This window comes from Molossus molossus, unplaced genomic scaffold, assembly GCF_014108415.1.
Source record: "Molossus molossus isolate mMolMol1 unplaced genomic scaffold, mMolMol1.p scaffold_m16_p_1, whole genome shotgun sequence".
NCBI lineage: Eukaryota > Metazoa > Chordata > Mammalia > Chiroptera > Molossidae > Molossus > Molossus molossus.
The window spans coordinates 241,503,492-241,518,718 of record NW_023425344.1 but is presented as its reverse complement, the minus strand read 5'-3'; the positions used below and the strand labels follow the sequence as shown (position 1 = coordinate 241,518,718).

At 57.2% G+C, this 15,227-nt stretch overlaps 2 protein-coding genes across 6 annotated transcripts in view; one reads left to right on the top strand and one right to left on the bottom strand.

Annotated features, from left to right (window-relative positions):
* UNC79 (unc-79 homolog, NALCN channel complex subunit) overlaps positions 1-2,749 on the top strand; it is a 238,396-nt gene extending 235,647 nt beyond the window's left edge. For 2 of the 5 annotated variants that reach the window (XM_036257786.1, XM_036257803.1), the window contains 2 exons: positions 793-834; positions 1,594-2,749. In XM_036257786.1, the coding sequence (XP_036113679.1) occupies positions 793-834; positions 1,594-1,794 (243 nt within the window). In that variant the 3' untranslated portion in view covers positions 1,795-2,749. The remainder of the gene's footprint in view (positions 1-792; positions 835-1,593) is intronic. The other 3 variants (XM_036257776.1, XM_036257814.1, XM_036257794.1) reach the window with 2 other exon arrangements.
* An 11,730-nt stretch (positions 2,750-14,479) lies between these two features.
* Positions 14,480-15,227, bottom strand: part of PRIMA1 (proline rich membrane anchor 1) — a 50,249-nt gene continuing 49,501 nt past the window's right edge. The window contains exon 5 of the mRNA XM_036243971.1: positions 14,480-14,604. Within this exon, the coding sequence (XP_036099864.1) occupies positions 14,505-14,604 (100 nt within the window). The 3' untranslated portion in view covers positions 14,480-14,504. The remainder of the gene's footprint in view (positions 14,605-15,227) is intronic.

Sequence of the window (15,227 nt, the reverse complement as noted above, 5' to 3'; positions counted from 1 at the left end):
TAAAACAAACTAGCATTCCCAAACTTACTGGACTGTGGCCCCCATTCCCCATTTAAATGCCACCAAACCTGAGTGCTGCGGGGCACACTGTCAGAAACGCCACGTTCCGTCCTGACCTCTGGGTTTCCCAGGCCATGCAGGGTTACTTATGTTCTGAAGGCACTCAGATGGGGCACCCCGTGACCTCCTGGGAAGGGTGAATCAGAGGAGGCAGAGGGCCAGGCACCCCAGCCGCCTGCCCTTTCTGAGCCTTTCCACCTGCACCCCCTGTGGGTGCACCCCCCGCTCACACCCCAGCCCGCCTCACTCTGCTGTGTCTCACCGGCCACATCACGCCAGGCAACTTCGGGGCTTGTCTTTTTCTGTTGCTGAAACATTCCAACAGCTTCCCAGTGATAGTTTCTTAATGCCTGTGGACAGAGAGTCGCCATGCTACTCGGAGACTCCGTTCTCAAGATCCGTGGAGGAAACTCTATTTCAAGAAAGGGAGGGTTTAATGAAATAAATACACATTTAATTTCCCGTGCTTGGTAGCTCTCAAGAGACAATCAGTCGTTTACTCTCAAGTGTGTGTTTCAGGCACTCAGGGGCGCTTATTAACCTCCAAATGCCACCAGCTTCGCAGGGTTTGGCCGCAGAAGGACGCTTGTCTGATAACGGGTAGCTCCCAGCAGGGGCCCACATCCTCCTGGATGTTAGAGGGCTTCCGTGGCCCCGCTGCCCCTCGGGTTGTGGAAACTTACGTGAGAGAAGGGGGAACAGTCATAACAAGGCTTCTGTTTCTCCACACAGCTGATACCCATGTGGTTGCCAATGATTCAGTCAAATATCAAGGTAAGTGGCCCGCGGCGGACGAGGCTCCGAGCCTTCGGAGAACGATCTAGCGTTGCCTGGGCCGCTCCTGCTCCACCTGCTGTGGGGAACGATGAACTCCACCTGCTCCCGGTGTCTGGGGGCTGCTGGTGCAGGACACCTGTGCACCAGGGGACAAGCCTGTGGCCAGGTGACAGCAGGAGCCGCTGTGGATGAGGATGGGGGGAGCCCAGAGTCCCGGTGAAGCTGTCACTGCCGGAACGCAGGCTGAACGCCGCTCTGCCTGCAGAGCTGAGCTGTGGGGTGGGGTCCCAGCGTGTCCAGTGCCGTTTCCTGGTCGCTGGAGTTGTCATTTTGCGATGGGAGGGATTCCATTGAGAAAGGACAGCATCGCATGAAGGACAAACCCGAGCTAGAAGGAACCTGCCCCGCCCCCTCATTTTACAAATGAGGAAACCCAGGACCAGAAGCAGGAGTCGCTGTGTGGTGGGCAGCTCCTGGGACACACCGGGGTCGGCCCGTACGCTGCTGTCGGCTTTAAGCTCCTGTCGCAGTGAATGCGCCCAGCTGGGAACCGCGTGATCTGGGTGGATTTGGGCAGGCTGATTCTAGGAGCGTGGTCCCGGCCCACACCCACCGGCTGAGCACTGCCAAGTGAGAGTTGGCCTTTGTCCAGCCAGACAGCCCTTGGGCCACGTGTACGTTCTGCCCGGCACTCCCCGGGGGACTGAACCTTAGGAAGAGAGAAACTAAACTAGATGTCTTGTCCTTTCTTAACAGCACTTATCTGGGGGACTCCAGCTTCGCCTCCAGGCCATCCAGAACAACGTCAACCACCACAGCCTAAGGACGCTGCCGGGCTCGGGCCAGAGCAGCGCCGGCCTGGGGGCCCTCCGCAAGTGGCTGCGGTGCACCCAGTTCAAAATGGCCCAGGTGGAGATCCAGTCCTCGGAAGCAGCCTCTCAGTTCTATCCTCTATGAGTGGACTCCTCGGCTCTCAGTCAACATTCTGGTTTAGCAATAATGGGTTTAAAAACAAAACAATGTGATCCAAGCAGGTTGGGGAACATATTGGTACTGTACATTCTTTCTAGTTTAGTAAAAGACGTGCAAAGGCCGGAGAGGCCAACAACGAAGCTTTCTTGCTACACATATTTCTGATGACTCCTTGGGCTATCTGATTAAGTGTTTCCTTACATTATTTTTTAAAAACCAAATCATTTTTCTTTAACTAACTTCTATTTTTTTTAAGAAAAAAAAATAGACTGGTGGGTACTCACAGAAAAGTTGTATAAGTCCCCCTGTTGCTATTTTTGATGATAGAGAATAAATAGGGTTTTTGAAACCTTTGTAGTGTTTTTTCTTAAAATCCACTCTTGGCAATGCAATAAAAAAAACCGTCACCATAAGCCAGTGACACTTGACCGAAGCTTTTTGTCATTATCCTGGGAAAAGTGGCAGCTTGCAAGGACCATTACAAAGTGCACTTAGAAATTAGGTGGTTAAACTGTGCCAATGTTTCCTTTGTTTTATAACATCATTTCCCAAAACTGTCCCGTAAGTTCTATTATTTTTAAAACTAGTTTTTCAACTCATGAGTTCTAGGCTGTCCTTTCTTGTAAGCTTTATGATAACCACTTTAGTTTTGTGAAGAATAAATTTTATTCTTTTGTTAATACTTGTATACAACTCGATTTGAAACTGTAGCTCGCGCGGGAGCAGACGCCCCCCGCGGGCCAGAGCCCGCCCCGAGCGGCCTTTGCCAGGCGGGATTTTAACCGCGTGAGAACGCAGACTTCTCAGCAGCCCTCGGCGCTGACCGCGCGTTCCCTTCGCAAGTGACACTTCTCTCCTCTCCTTGTGATGCACTGACTGAAAGAAGACTTATATACATTGAAGCTGTACATTGACATGCTATTAAATGCATTTTTTATTATCTTTGTGAGCCTGGGGTTTTTTAAAAATCAGTTTATAGAGCTAGAGTTTAGTTCCTAATAACCACTTCTTCTAAACTCTTGAAACTTCTAACTCCCCTTAAAGCTGGAGGACTCGTTGTGGAGAGGACAGGGCTCCCTTCAGCCGCTGGGTGACACCGTCACTGAGTCATCCTGTCGGAAGAGCTGCAGGGCGCAAGGAGATTCCTTCTTTTTACGTGTTGATTGTTAAGAGGCTTCTCTGTTTTTTCGGGGAAGCCTGATACCTTCCTGCTTCTCGGGAGAGCAAGTCCTCGGATGTTTATGTTCTAGCAAGACGGGCAGATCTTCACTCTTATGAACCTTCAGGGCACCAGGTGGTCTCTGTGAAGAGCCTAGAGGGGATCCTTCTCTTGCTGACAAATCCCCCGAAGGGCTTTCCCAGGTCGGAGCGCTCTGTCCGGCCGCGCGAGGTCATGCTTCTGCGGCGTTTTCTCTTGCAGGACAGAAAGCTGCGCCTGTGTTTAGCTTACCTGTGAACTGTGACGGCTTTCAGGGTGCGTCCTGTCTCTGTATCCCCAGGATTTGGCAAGTAGCATGTGTTTAATTAATGTCTGTGGAGTGGAATGGATCTGATTAAGCAACAGGTCTTTCCTGAGCTACCCAGTGGACTCGGCAAGGGCCGAGCTGTGACACGCTCTTTTCGAGCAGGGGTTCTGAGGAGGGGAGCCGGCTGCTCTCCCTGGGAGGGGTTAACGGATTTCCCCGTCCAGGCTGCACCGTGGTCCTGGCTCTCCGCCAGTCCTGAGCCCGCCCTGCCACGGGCAGCCAGGGTCTTTGGGGCCCCGTCCTACCAGCAGACGAGGCCCAGAGCCATCCACAGCTTCTCTGACCCCATTTTCTTCCCCTCGTCTTTGAATGGGCTTCTGCCTCAGTTTCCCTTTGTATTGGCATCCCCACTCTTGACCGGGCCCCCGTCTACTGCTTCCTGCTGTCCAGACTCGTTCCGTTACCCAGTCACGCCCTGAGGTCTTGGTTCCAGCCAGGCAGGTCTCCCTAAAAACGGACCCATTTTCCTGCCAGCCTGACTCGAACACTGTCCTGCTGGGACAGCCACTTCGCGGGCTGCTGGGGACCAGCAGGTTCTCCGCCTGCGCTGTCGTCCCCCCCCCACCCTCGTCCTCTCTTCTCTGTTACTCACTGTGTCAGGCTCTCCAGCACCTGGGGCCCAGCCGCTGAGAAGAAAGAAGTCAGGAAGCGAGGGGACAGGTGGACGTGTGGCAGCGTTGGCCTAGGGAGCGGGAGAAGCCACTCCCCGAGATCAGGGGCCAGCAGTGCAGCCCGTGGCGCTGGCAGCCACCGCCTGTCTGAAAGGTCATCGGGACACAGCCCGACCGCCGTTTCCGCGTTGTCTGCGGCCGCGTTGGTGCTGCGGTGGCGTGGCGGGAGAGCGGACGGGCCGTGGCCCTGCACGCCGCAGACAGATACCCTCTGCCGACCCCGGCCTCGGCGAAGGCCACCGAGGAGCCCTGAGCGGAACCTCCCCATGGAATCCCTCCCCCTTCAGGGTTGTTTGAAATGTCATTATTAGTGTTTCCTCTTCTGTAAAGTGGGGCAAGGACACAGTGCTCCTCATACGGGGGCTGAGATGATGAAATGCAGGCAAGGGAAGGGCTGTGAGCAGTGCCCGGCGCAGGTGAGCCCTCAATACAAGCCCGCGGGGGTGGGTTTATCCTCACGTTACACCTAGAGAAGTAGAGCTACCTGCCAAGGTCACACCGCTCGCTCGTAAGAGGCAGAGCTGGCTTGTGACCCCAGGCTGGCTGACCCCAGGACTGTGCTCTTAACCCTGCCCATACTGACTCCTGCGACTCCGCCCCTAGCCCCAGGCGGCAGCCGGGACAACAGCAGGGGGCAGAGGTGCCCACAAACGACCTGATCCAGACTGGCCAGTCCTAAGCACTGGCTTGGAGAGGGCCGAGGAATGGACGCTGTTTTCCTCCCTCACGGGATCCCACTGGTCTGAGTGTGAGCACAACTTTCTGAGATTGACAGGGGTGGACGGGCCACGATCCGCCAATGCATAGACTCCCTGACTGTTCACAGTGGGCACGCCTCTTACTAGCTGGGTGACATTGGACACGTTATTAAACTCTCGGGACCTCTTTTTTCCTTTTCTGTAAAGTGGAGCTATCTGCCCGTCCCCGGGCTGGGGAGAGCTCAGGGGGGAGGACGGGACGGTGCTGGAGACTCCGGAGCCTAGGCCTGCGGGAGGAAGGCCGCTGCCACCTGATGAAGACGGCGTGAGGGGACCGCTCACAGCTGCAGGCCCAGCTGGGTTTTCTTTCAGCCAGGCCCTCAGAAGCAAGTCCTGCGAGACCATGGAAGCCAAAACTTGGTCATTAGCCGAGGGTGTCCGGTCCCCACTGTGTACCATCTCTGCAGCCTGTCATTCTGCTTGGCATCGGGAAGTTTTCAGCCAGTCTCTTCCCAAAGAGTCTCATCGGGGGCCAAGTGGTTGCAACAGCTTCACCTCCATTTCCAAACAAGGACCAAATAAGATCGGACCGGGTTGGAGAAGAAGGGTCATCCACCAAGACTCTTTCGTGGGCTGGGATTGAAGGGTTTCTGGCGTTAATTGGACAATGCAAATCACTTAATATTCCTCTTGAATAGAATTAATTTGCAAATATGTATATGGGGCAGACCAAGTGTTTTGACAGTAATGGTCTTAAGAAGAATGAAGGGAATGGTTGGAACTCAGTGGAATAGTACCAAGCTATGTTTCTGTGAAAGTTGACACCTTTTGGAGATGGCTGAATTGTCGTTAGTAAGAGGGTGGCCAGTGCCTTCTACTGACGGGTGCAGCCGCGAGCCTCTTGTGAATGGTATTCAAGAGAAACGCAAACAGCCACCGTTCATTGAGCATCTACTGGGTACTAAGCACTTTGCATACATTTTGTTTACTCCTCTTAGCTCTCTCCTCCCCATGAGGTAGGTGGTGTTATTAGCGCCACTTTGCAGGTGAGGAAACCGAGGCTCAGAGGTTAAGTGACTCACCTAAGGTCATACAGCTGTCTGCACCTCACTGGGCACACATACATCTCTCTTCCCTTTGTGTGCTGTGGCCTCTTTGGGCTGACGTGTGCCGGGGACACGGGACAGAGAAATCTGCGGCTTTGTGAGGCCGTTCCGTCTGGTTGGGGTCGCTGTGTACTGACCTCGAAACATTCATTTCTACGAGCTCATTTCCCCTTGGCTTTGGGAAGTTGTTTATTTGAAAAATAGTATAGCCCATAAATTAAACCCCATTTAGTTTCCCACTTAATATCCTAGTTTTACGAAAAAGAATACAATTTTATGAATTCAAGATTGTGATGATGAACTCTGTTAGATTGGGCACCTATTGAGAGTTCACGCAACCCGATGGGGACTTCCCCTAATTAATTATAACCATAGCTACACCATTTCTGAGGGTGGACTGCACGTCGGGGCGTTGGATACACGAATCGCTGGATTCACTCTTCACAACGGTGACAGGCGGGCACATCTGTTATTAACTCCACACGACAGACGAGGAAACGGAGGCACCGAGAGACTGAGTATTTGCAGGAGTCACTCAGTGAGAGAGAGAAAAGTTTGAATCCAGTGACGTCTGTCTCCGAAGCCCTGGTTCTTTCTAGTATGTAATTCTGTTAGTTAAGTGACCGGTAGTCTTTGCTGCTCACCTGACCAACAAGGTCACCTAGAATCGCATAGACCAGTCACCGACACGCAGCCTGCCGGCTGAACTTGGCCTATGGAATATTTTGTTTGACGAGCTGCAGCTTTTAATTTCTCCTTTGGTCTGAATGCATTCGATGGGGCATGCTGACCTCTGCCTTCCAAGGAGGAAGCTCCCCAACAGCCTCTTGGCAGAAGTTCTGGTGCCTCGGGTTGGTGTGCAAGGCCTGGCATGCCGCCAGTCCAGACGGGCCCTCTCCTTTATGGGCCTGAGAGGGATGGGGTTTACCCAGTGTCACTCAGCAAGACAATGGCACAGCAGGAGCCCTTAGTGGCCCTCCTGTCCCTGGCACACTCCTTGTCTCCATCTATGCCCTGGGCTGGGGGCCCTGCCCCTGCACACCCACACCCAGCAGTGTGACCTCATTTCAGGGTGGGGCTGGTCTCCCCAGCCCACCACCATCCTGATGTCTTACAGCTCAGGGAAGCCGAGGTCGGGGTGGCTCAAGGTAAGCCCTTGGCACCAGCACTTCCTGCAGGGGACAAAAGACATTGGCAAAAGTCACAGACTTGGTTGAACAAAGAGCTGGCTCTTTAATTATGCAGTCCAGACAGGCCCCTGCTCGAAGGCCAGTGGAGGGGAGCCTCCTGGGGCTGCCTGGCAGACGCCCTGATTTCTGCTCCTTCAAGTGGCCTCTTGGAAAGGAAAGGAACCAGCAAGTAATCAAGCCTGAAGGACAGAAACACTCCAGGTGAGGACAATCACACGGCCCAGCGGGGGCGAGGGGCTGGGGGGCTCTGCAGACGGGAACTGGGCCGGTTCCAGACCACAGGGTGTCCCAGAGCCGGCAGCTCAGCGCTGGCCTGGCTGGGGAGGCAGATGGTGGGGACATAAGACCCAGGCTGCAGGGACAGGCCCATTCTGGACTCAATGGTTGATGTGTCCTCTGACCACAGCCAAGTCCGTCAATCTTGCTAAGCCTGTTACATCAACTGCAAAATGAAGATGGTGCTTCCTCTCTCCCCGCACTTTTATAAAGAGTCAAAGAAATGGGGTGTGTCAGGTACTCGGCCCAGAGAGGGGTCAGAACGAGAGTGACAGCTCGCCTTTCGGGAGTGTTACTGGTCCCACGTGCCGGGCTTGCCAGCACCTGGCCCTCCTCGGCCATTCCTGCTTCTAACCCGATGCCCTGCAACAGCTGGTGCTTTGCTGAAGCAAAATCACAGCTTGCGACAGGGACTGGGGGCTCATTCTCCGGGGTGGCGTTCCCACACTGCTGAGCTTTGTGGGGTGACTCGAGGCGCCCCCAGGTTTCTCTATGAGCACTGGGAAACCCCTCCATGTGGTGCGTCCTGTTACCATTTGGACTCCACCTGGTGTGAACACACCCTTGTGTTTGTAAAGGGGATAACATTTGAGAATAATAAATGGGTATGTTCTTTTTTCTTACTGTCTTCACAGCAGGACATTTTTCCATTGATGTGCAGATAGAGTGGGAGGGAGGGGGAGAGAGAAACACTGATGTGAGAGAGACACACCGAACGGATGCCTCCCGCGCGACCCCAACCAGGGCCGGGGGTCAAACCGCAAACGAGATACGCGCCCTTGACCAGAATCGAACCCTTGACCCTTCAGTCCGTGGGCCGACACTCTAACCACTGAGCAAACCGGCCAGGGCACGGGTATGTTCTTCATTCTTCAGGAAGCCTGGTCCCCAGCCCGGCTCCACGGACGTGTGGGAGAGCAGGTTCGGATACAGGGAACGGTCCGGCAGACAGGAGGAGGGAGCAGAAAGCCCGCCTCTTCGGGGTGTGTTGGCAAAAGTGAAAGGGGGACACGCCAAGGGCGGGGCTGAGAGCCAGGTGGGCGTTCACCTGCCCTCTTGGGTGAGGACGTGGTAGAAATGCCCAGATGAGCCCCGAAACAGGGTGACACACCGCCTCCAGGCCAGGGGCCTGCAGCCCTCGGCGCTGGGAGGGGCGGCCCGAATGAGGGTGCAGACTCCATAGCCCGTGGCCGGGGCTGAGCGAGCGAGAGGGCCTGCTGCAGCCAGGACACCTGCCCCTGGAGCTGCGAGGCCTGCTGGTCGCCCTCGGCGGCGGGAAGAGCCAGGCCCGGCCCGGACCCTGATGACACCATATGGCCTGAGCCCTGCTTCCCCCTTGGCTGGACACCTGTCAGGAGCATGCCCGGGTGCCTCCTGGAAGGGGACAGCCCTTGGACGATGGCTCACGGACTGAGAGTCCGTCCACAAGAGACTTGTCAATCAGAAGAGACCCAACTATCATCACTCTGCAAATTCATTTCCCTACTCCCCCCACCCCCAATGAGGTGGGAATTCTGAACAGAAATAAAATGCTACATTCTTTTCTCTATGCTGCATGGACGGTGTTAGATGTGTAACCCACAGTGAATTAATCAGTCAATCAAGCCTACAAATGTTTCTGGTGCCAGCCGGGGCAGGAGAAAGCGAATGGGTACACTGATCAGGCGTTCTTGGTGGAGAGAAGTCTGCCCTGAAAACACATTAAGGCGCTAGAGCTGGGGTGACTGGGGTGGGAAGCGGGAAGGGGCGGGCATCTGCCAGGGGAGAAGAGGGGGCTGGGGGCTGGGTGACAGGGGCCGGGGGTGAGGGAGAAGCAGGGGCCGGTCAGGAAGGGCTTTGTGAGCCAGGGTAAGGACTGTGTTTATATTTTCAGTGTGAGAACAGTGGTGGGCAGGTTTTAGCTCGGGTATGACCTGGCTGATTGTGAGCAGCCCTCTGGTTTTGGGGGGACGGGCTGCAGAGGCAGAAGCAGACAGCCCGTCAGGGGCTCTCCTGGGGGCCCAGGCGGGAAGTGCTGGCCCTGGCCGGACTGGTGGTGGGAGCCGAGTGGAGCGGACGGCTAAGTGTTTTGGAGAACGAGCTGGTAGGACTTGCTCATTTATTGGCCACCGGCCTGAGGCAAAGAGGCATCAAGGATGACTGTGAGGAGACCTTGAGGTCACGAGTGGAGATGAGGAAGGTGGATGACGAGAGGTCCCGGAGGTTGGTGAAGGGGAGGCAAGTGTCCTGATAGGACGAAGTCAAGTCGAGATGAGCAGGCGATGGGAGGGGAAGGTACAGACTTGGGAGCGCTGCACGTTTGATAGGATGGGGCCTGGTCTGCGGCAGACACTGGAGCCCGGAGCCCTGGCTCGACAGCACTGTCCCCGGATGGAGAGGCATGGAGACATGTCAAACATGCAGCAGGGATTTGGGCTGGTTCCCTGAGAGCTGATTTTGGAAGAGGGAGGGGAGAGCATAAAGGCGCTTAGTGCCCGCGTGGGGGATGGGACTGGAAGGGAGGTGGGTGGCCCCGTGGGTGGGTCACTAGCTGGGTGGGCCGGTGAGCATGTCCAAAGGGGAGGCCACAGCGAGGTGGAACCAAGTGCAGTGCTTGCCCCCGAAGGAGGGCCTTTCTGCCTCTGCCCGCTGGTCACACGGCTGGAGGCCATGCAGGGTCGCCCAGGGGCTCCACTGTGCCCTGCACCCAGGGAGCAGGCCTGAGTCCCAGGGCAGCCATGCACATGTTGTCGGCTGGTTTGGTTGCCAGAGCTGGAACCAGTGGCCAAAAACCCCAGATTTGCACAGAGGTGGACGTGGTGCCCAGGAGGGTCTGCGGCTCCGTTCTGTGCTGACAGCGCCTGCTGGCCTCCCCTCCTCCCTGTCCCAGGCTGGGCCTGGCGCTGTCCCAGGGAGCCTGCCAAGTCCGCAGAGCCTTGCGCCGGGCTGCTGACCCCTGCCCCAGGCCCTGCTGGCCTTGGCACCTGCAGCTGAGTTTGGCCAGGCCGGGTGCTCGGGAGCGAGTACAAGGCCAGAGGTGTCCTGCCGAGTCCTCGCCAGCCTCTAGGGAGGACCAGGCAGGTGGCTGGCGGGCAGAGGGGCTCTCACTAGGACCAGGATGGCAGGCACCTTTTATTAACGACAACGTGACAATTACATCAATGATGGCTGCCACCCACTGCGTGTCTTCTTGTGCCAGGACGTGTGTCAAGTTTGGGCAAATGGCAGCTCACGGGTGGTGGCGGGGCACCCCTGGCTCTCCCTGGGGACTGTTACGGCTCCTCCCCACAGGCTTGAAACACGGGCCCTTCCCCCAAAGTCCCTGCACTGAACTGACCATCCTCTGGCTGGTATCTACCTGGCCCCTAGCTCTGGGCACACAGGGTCTGCCCAGGAGCCTCCCCTGCTCTAATCAAAGGGGTGCAGAATCCAGGTGGGGGTGACGGGGTCCAGCAGCACCCAGCCATGGGGAGTTGGGTTGGGGTCCCCTTCAATTGTGTCCAGTGGCTGGGTGCTAAAGACACCCAAATTAGGTTCAAACCCAGCCCCACCCGCTTCCCGATACCCATGCGACCTGCCGTCACACTCCCTCTCTGATACGTCTTCACTCCTCGGTGGGAACAATGACGCTGTAGGGCCGTTGATTTCTCCTCCTCCACTCCTCCAGGCCCATCGAAGGAAGCTCTGGGGAGGGGTGTTGCTTCTGGAGAGGCTGGGGAGAAGGAGGCCCCAGGAGGTGGCTCCCATTCTACTCCCTCCGGGGAGCAGGTGAGCTCTTTGGGTCCCCTTTGCTGAGGGCAGAGGACAGGCCACACAGCACGATGCTCTGAGCAGCTGGTCAGGTGGTGGGGTGCTGCAGACCACAGGGCAGGGTGAGGTCTGGGCGGGGGATGGGCACACGCATAACTAGTCTCCTCCAGCTTGGCCCGCTCATTCTTGCCCCCATGAGTCCTATGAGCACTTGTCAAATTAAGGTGACCAGCATGTCCCATTTACTTGGCACTTTTCCAGCTTTAATACTGAAAGTCTCACATTTTGGGAAAATCTCCCAGTCCCAGGCAAACTGGGACAGTTGGTCACCCTCTTCTCAGTTGAGTCAAGGACAGAGATGGCTTTGTGGGGAGATGAAGGACAGGCTTGGAACCTCAGAATCCCCATAAATGCCCCCTTTGGGGTAGTAGATAAAAACCGTACAGAAACAAGGTACCCAGCCCAGCCCTGGGTTCCCAGCAGGTCCCCAGGGAGCATCACACCCACCCCTGCCCAGGGCCAGTTCCCCAACACACCTGACAACGGCAGCCGTCTGTATAAGTACATTTTTATTGAAAATAAGAAAGGCATGGTGCTTTCTTCCTCGTAAGGAACTTACAGCCCACCCCCCAACGCTGCCGGTCGCTTCGTGGGCGGTCTCAGCACAGAATCGACATCATTGGCTCCTCGGTGGACAGATCGGCACCGACGTGTCCTTTGAGAAAGACCTGGGACAGGGGCCAGCTTCCCGTGCGCGCGCACGGTCAGAAGGCAGATCGCTAGTATTTACAGTCATGCATTAGGAACCACGCACTGCCGGGCTGCTTGGATCACGCCCTGCTCGGATGCAGAGGGGACAGTGATTTTGTGTGTATATATATTGATATCTCTTTAAATATATATAACTATATATAATATATGTTTATATTTTTACAGCTATTAGTCTTTCTTCAGAACTTGCTTTAGAAGCTCCTAAGTTAACACCTGAACGCTCTGGGAGACCCTATATGCCATTCTGAAGTCGGGCCCCCACTAGGACACGCAGCGAAAAGATCGTCTGAGAAAATGCAGAGAAGGATGCGCATCTGGTTCTCGGCATCCGAGTTCAGACCAGGCTGAGGACCGGTCTGTTTGGGGGCCGCAGACACGTTCCTTACGTAAAAGTTCTAAGCTCCAATACCAGGCTGGTGCGGTTTGACGACGCCTCTGTCACCTAAGCTGAAAATCGGGCAGGGCGCTCTCGAGAGCTGTCTTCTGCATGGCTGGTTCTTGGTTTGGGGGTTTCTGAAGCAAATCCTTTTTTTTTTTTTTTAAAAAAAGAAGCTCTTCTCTTTGTTTCCAATGACTGGGTGAGAAGAGATGTTACAAACCCAGTTGGGGGAATTGACTCTCAAAGGTTAGTGTCTCACAGAGCCCTGGCTGTATCCCCAGGGAAGGGGCTATGGCCCCAAGCCCAATGGATGGTTCACTGGGGGCCGGCAGATTTGGGCTAATTGCAAAATCTGGGCCTCTTAGGTTTAAGCCAAGGTCAGGGAAGGTGGGGCCAGTGGGTTTGTGAAAAGGTGGGCTGTGCCTGCCCCCTGGATGCCCAGCACTCCATGACCCCTTGGCCAGGACCCTGTCCTCTGATCACTCCTGAGCTCAGCGCGGCATGTACTTAGGGCTGGGTCCTGCCCAGTCACCTGCTCAGGGAGCAGGCAGGGACTCACGGGCGGTGCAGGTGGCGGGGGAGTGCACTGGGTGGGGCTGGCCTGTCTGTCCCCCACCCAGCCGTACATCCCCGGGGGAAGGGATGGCATCAGGCAGGGGTGCTGTGACGTGCTCACCAGGCTGGGGCATGAATGAAGGCCTCGGCTGGCACTGTGCCATGCTAACGCGTTCAGGGAAAGCAAAATCCACATCCAAACCCCAAACAGGTCCTCACACAGAAGGGAAACTGAAAAGAAAAATCCATTCTGGGAGGGTGTGCCCGGGGCCCGTGCTCAGCCTGTGCCTGCTGACCTGGGCCCGGAGCAGGGTCAGGACCACAGCAAGCTCACCTTCCCCCCTCTGCTCTCCAGGAGACAGCGGGCAGCACAGAAAACTCAGTGGGCAAGGGCTCTGGGACAATGGACACCTCCAGGTTCAGCCAATGGGGACTGGTTTTCAGTCTGTCAGTCTCACCTGGGTGGGAAAGTCTAACCGGAGTCCCCAAACCCTCCGCAGGACCACACTGGTGGTTTGGGAGGCAGACCGGGTCCACCTCAGTTCCTACCTGGCCAGAGTGGAACCACCTAATGTGTCTGGTTCCTTCCTAGCAAGTGTGTGGGTAGAAAGGGAGCCTCGGGGTCAGGAGCTTCTCCCAAGCCACCAGGGGGTGCAAACCACAGGGCCGCTGTCTCCATGAGACAGTGATGTGCCCACGGTGGGTGGGGAGCCTCCTGAGCAGCAGGCCTGGAGGGTCCCCCCCTCCTGTTATCCCCTTTTCTTCTCCATCCACCAGCCGCTGTGGAGGGCTCAGCACTTTTAGAACACAAGACCTCGGGAAGACATTCGAGGGGGCCACTGCAGAAAGTCCTTCTGAATGAGGGGAGGCCTGGGGGCTCTCAGGAGAGGGTCTGAGTCCCCAGTCAGGGCTGCAGGGGGGACTGGCACCAGGCCGGGTTGGCCCAGCCCAGAGTGCCCACAGTGGGTTTGGCACAGTGGTGGCCTCTGCCAGATGCAGGCAGGGCCTGGCTCACACGGGGGCATCATTCCTACGAGGGCCAGGTGTGCGATGCTTCTGGGAACAGGTGTGGCTCTGTCCTTCCTGGGCCCTGGGCCTAGGCTTCAGCGAGTCAGCCTGCCCCTGGGAGGCCAGCTGCTACCCTGGGTGTAAACGAGCCCCTTCGTGTGCTCAGTCAGGAGGGGACTTGCAAGCGGGGCTCAGGCTCCGCGGCAGGGAGTCGGGAGTCAGGCAGGATCCGGGGGCCCGGGGCGTCGGTGGGGACAGGCGGGAGAAGGCAGGCCCTGAAGACGGAAGACGACAGCAGATGGGGCAACAGACAGGTGTGTGGGCAGCACCTTAGAAAGGGGACGTCTCAGGGCTGTGCCGATGGCTTCTGTTGGAAGGACACGGTCAGGACACGGTCAACGGAGCAGCAGGCAGGCTTCCTGGCGGGGCTGGGGCGGCTCTGGCAGGCGAGTGGCCTCTGGATTGCCTTTGTTTGGGCTAAAGGGGGAGCCTCCCTCCACTCGGCAGACGACAGACCCTCTGCCGGCCACAAAGCTGCTTTAGACGTAGCTGGGAGGCGGCGGGTCACACGGGACAGAGGCCGGAGCCGGGCGGTGGCGCCAGCCGGGGGCTGCAGGCAGGCGAGGCTCACCTGGGGCTGCGCCCCTGCTAGGGGCGCGGCTGCAAAGAGGACGGCTTCTCCTTTGGGGGCTCAAGGCCGGCAGGGCAATGAAGTCCGGGACAAGCGCAGTGTCAGCTCGCGTCCAGCGGTGCCACCGAGGTTCCCTCCGCCAGCGGCCGGCAGGCTCACACCACCGCGCTGTTCACGTCCACGCCTTTGCGGCTCCGCGCGGACATGGGGTACTCGGCCCCGCCGGTGCCGTTCTCCTCCTTCCTCAGGGGTTTCCTGGGAGGGCGGACAGCGGCATGATCACGGGGTGCCCCCTCACCTCGCCAGGCTCCGGGCTGAGGTTGGGGGTCCCAGCGGTACCTTCCGGTTCGGTGCTCATCTCCCGTCTTGAGCGGCAGGAGGGGTCTGGCCGCGGCCCAGGGCCTGAGGCTACGGCCTCCTGGTCTAGGCCACACCTGCCCTCTCGGGACCACAATCCTGGCTCCTGGGCAGACCGAGGCCCAGACCCCTGCGTCCCCAGTGACGCGGGGGCGGAGCCTGAACTGGCCTTTCAGGTGAGTTGTCTAAACTGAACGTTTATGTCGTCGTCAAAAGGCCAGGGACAACTGCATCCGCCTTCTCAACGGTCTGGAGCCTCCCCACACCCAGCATGAGGACTCGGACTTGGTGACTAGTGTGACGCCTACGGATGAAGCCCCCCGTGACCCAGTCCAGGGAGAGGGTCTGGGAGGCGGGAATCATGGGGTGTGGTTATCAGGCCTGCTCAGACAGCACCCCGAGATCAAATATGTCAACTGCTCCTCCTCTCGCGCAGCAGAATCAGCTCACAAAACACACAAAAAAACCCAAGTGCGCTCAGCCTGGGCGTCAGGCCGGCCGCTGTGGCTTCCAGGACAGTG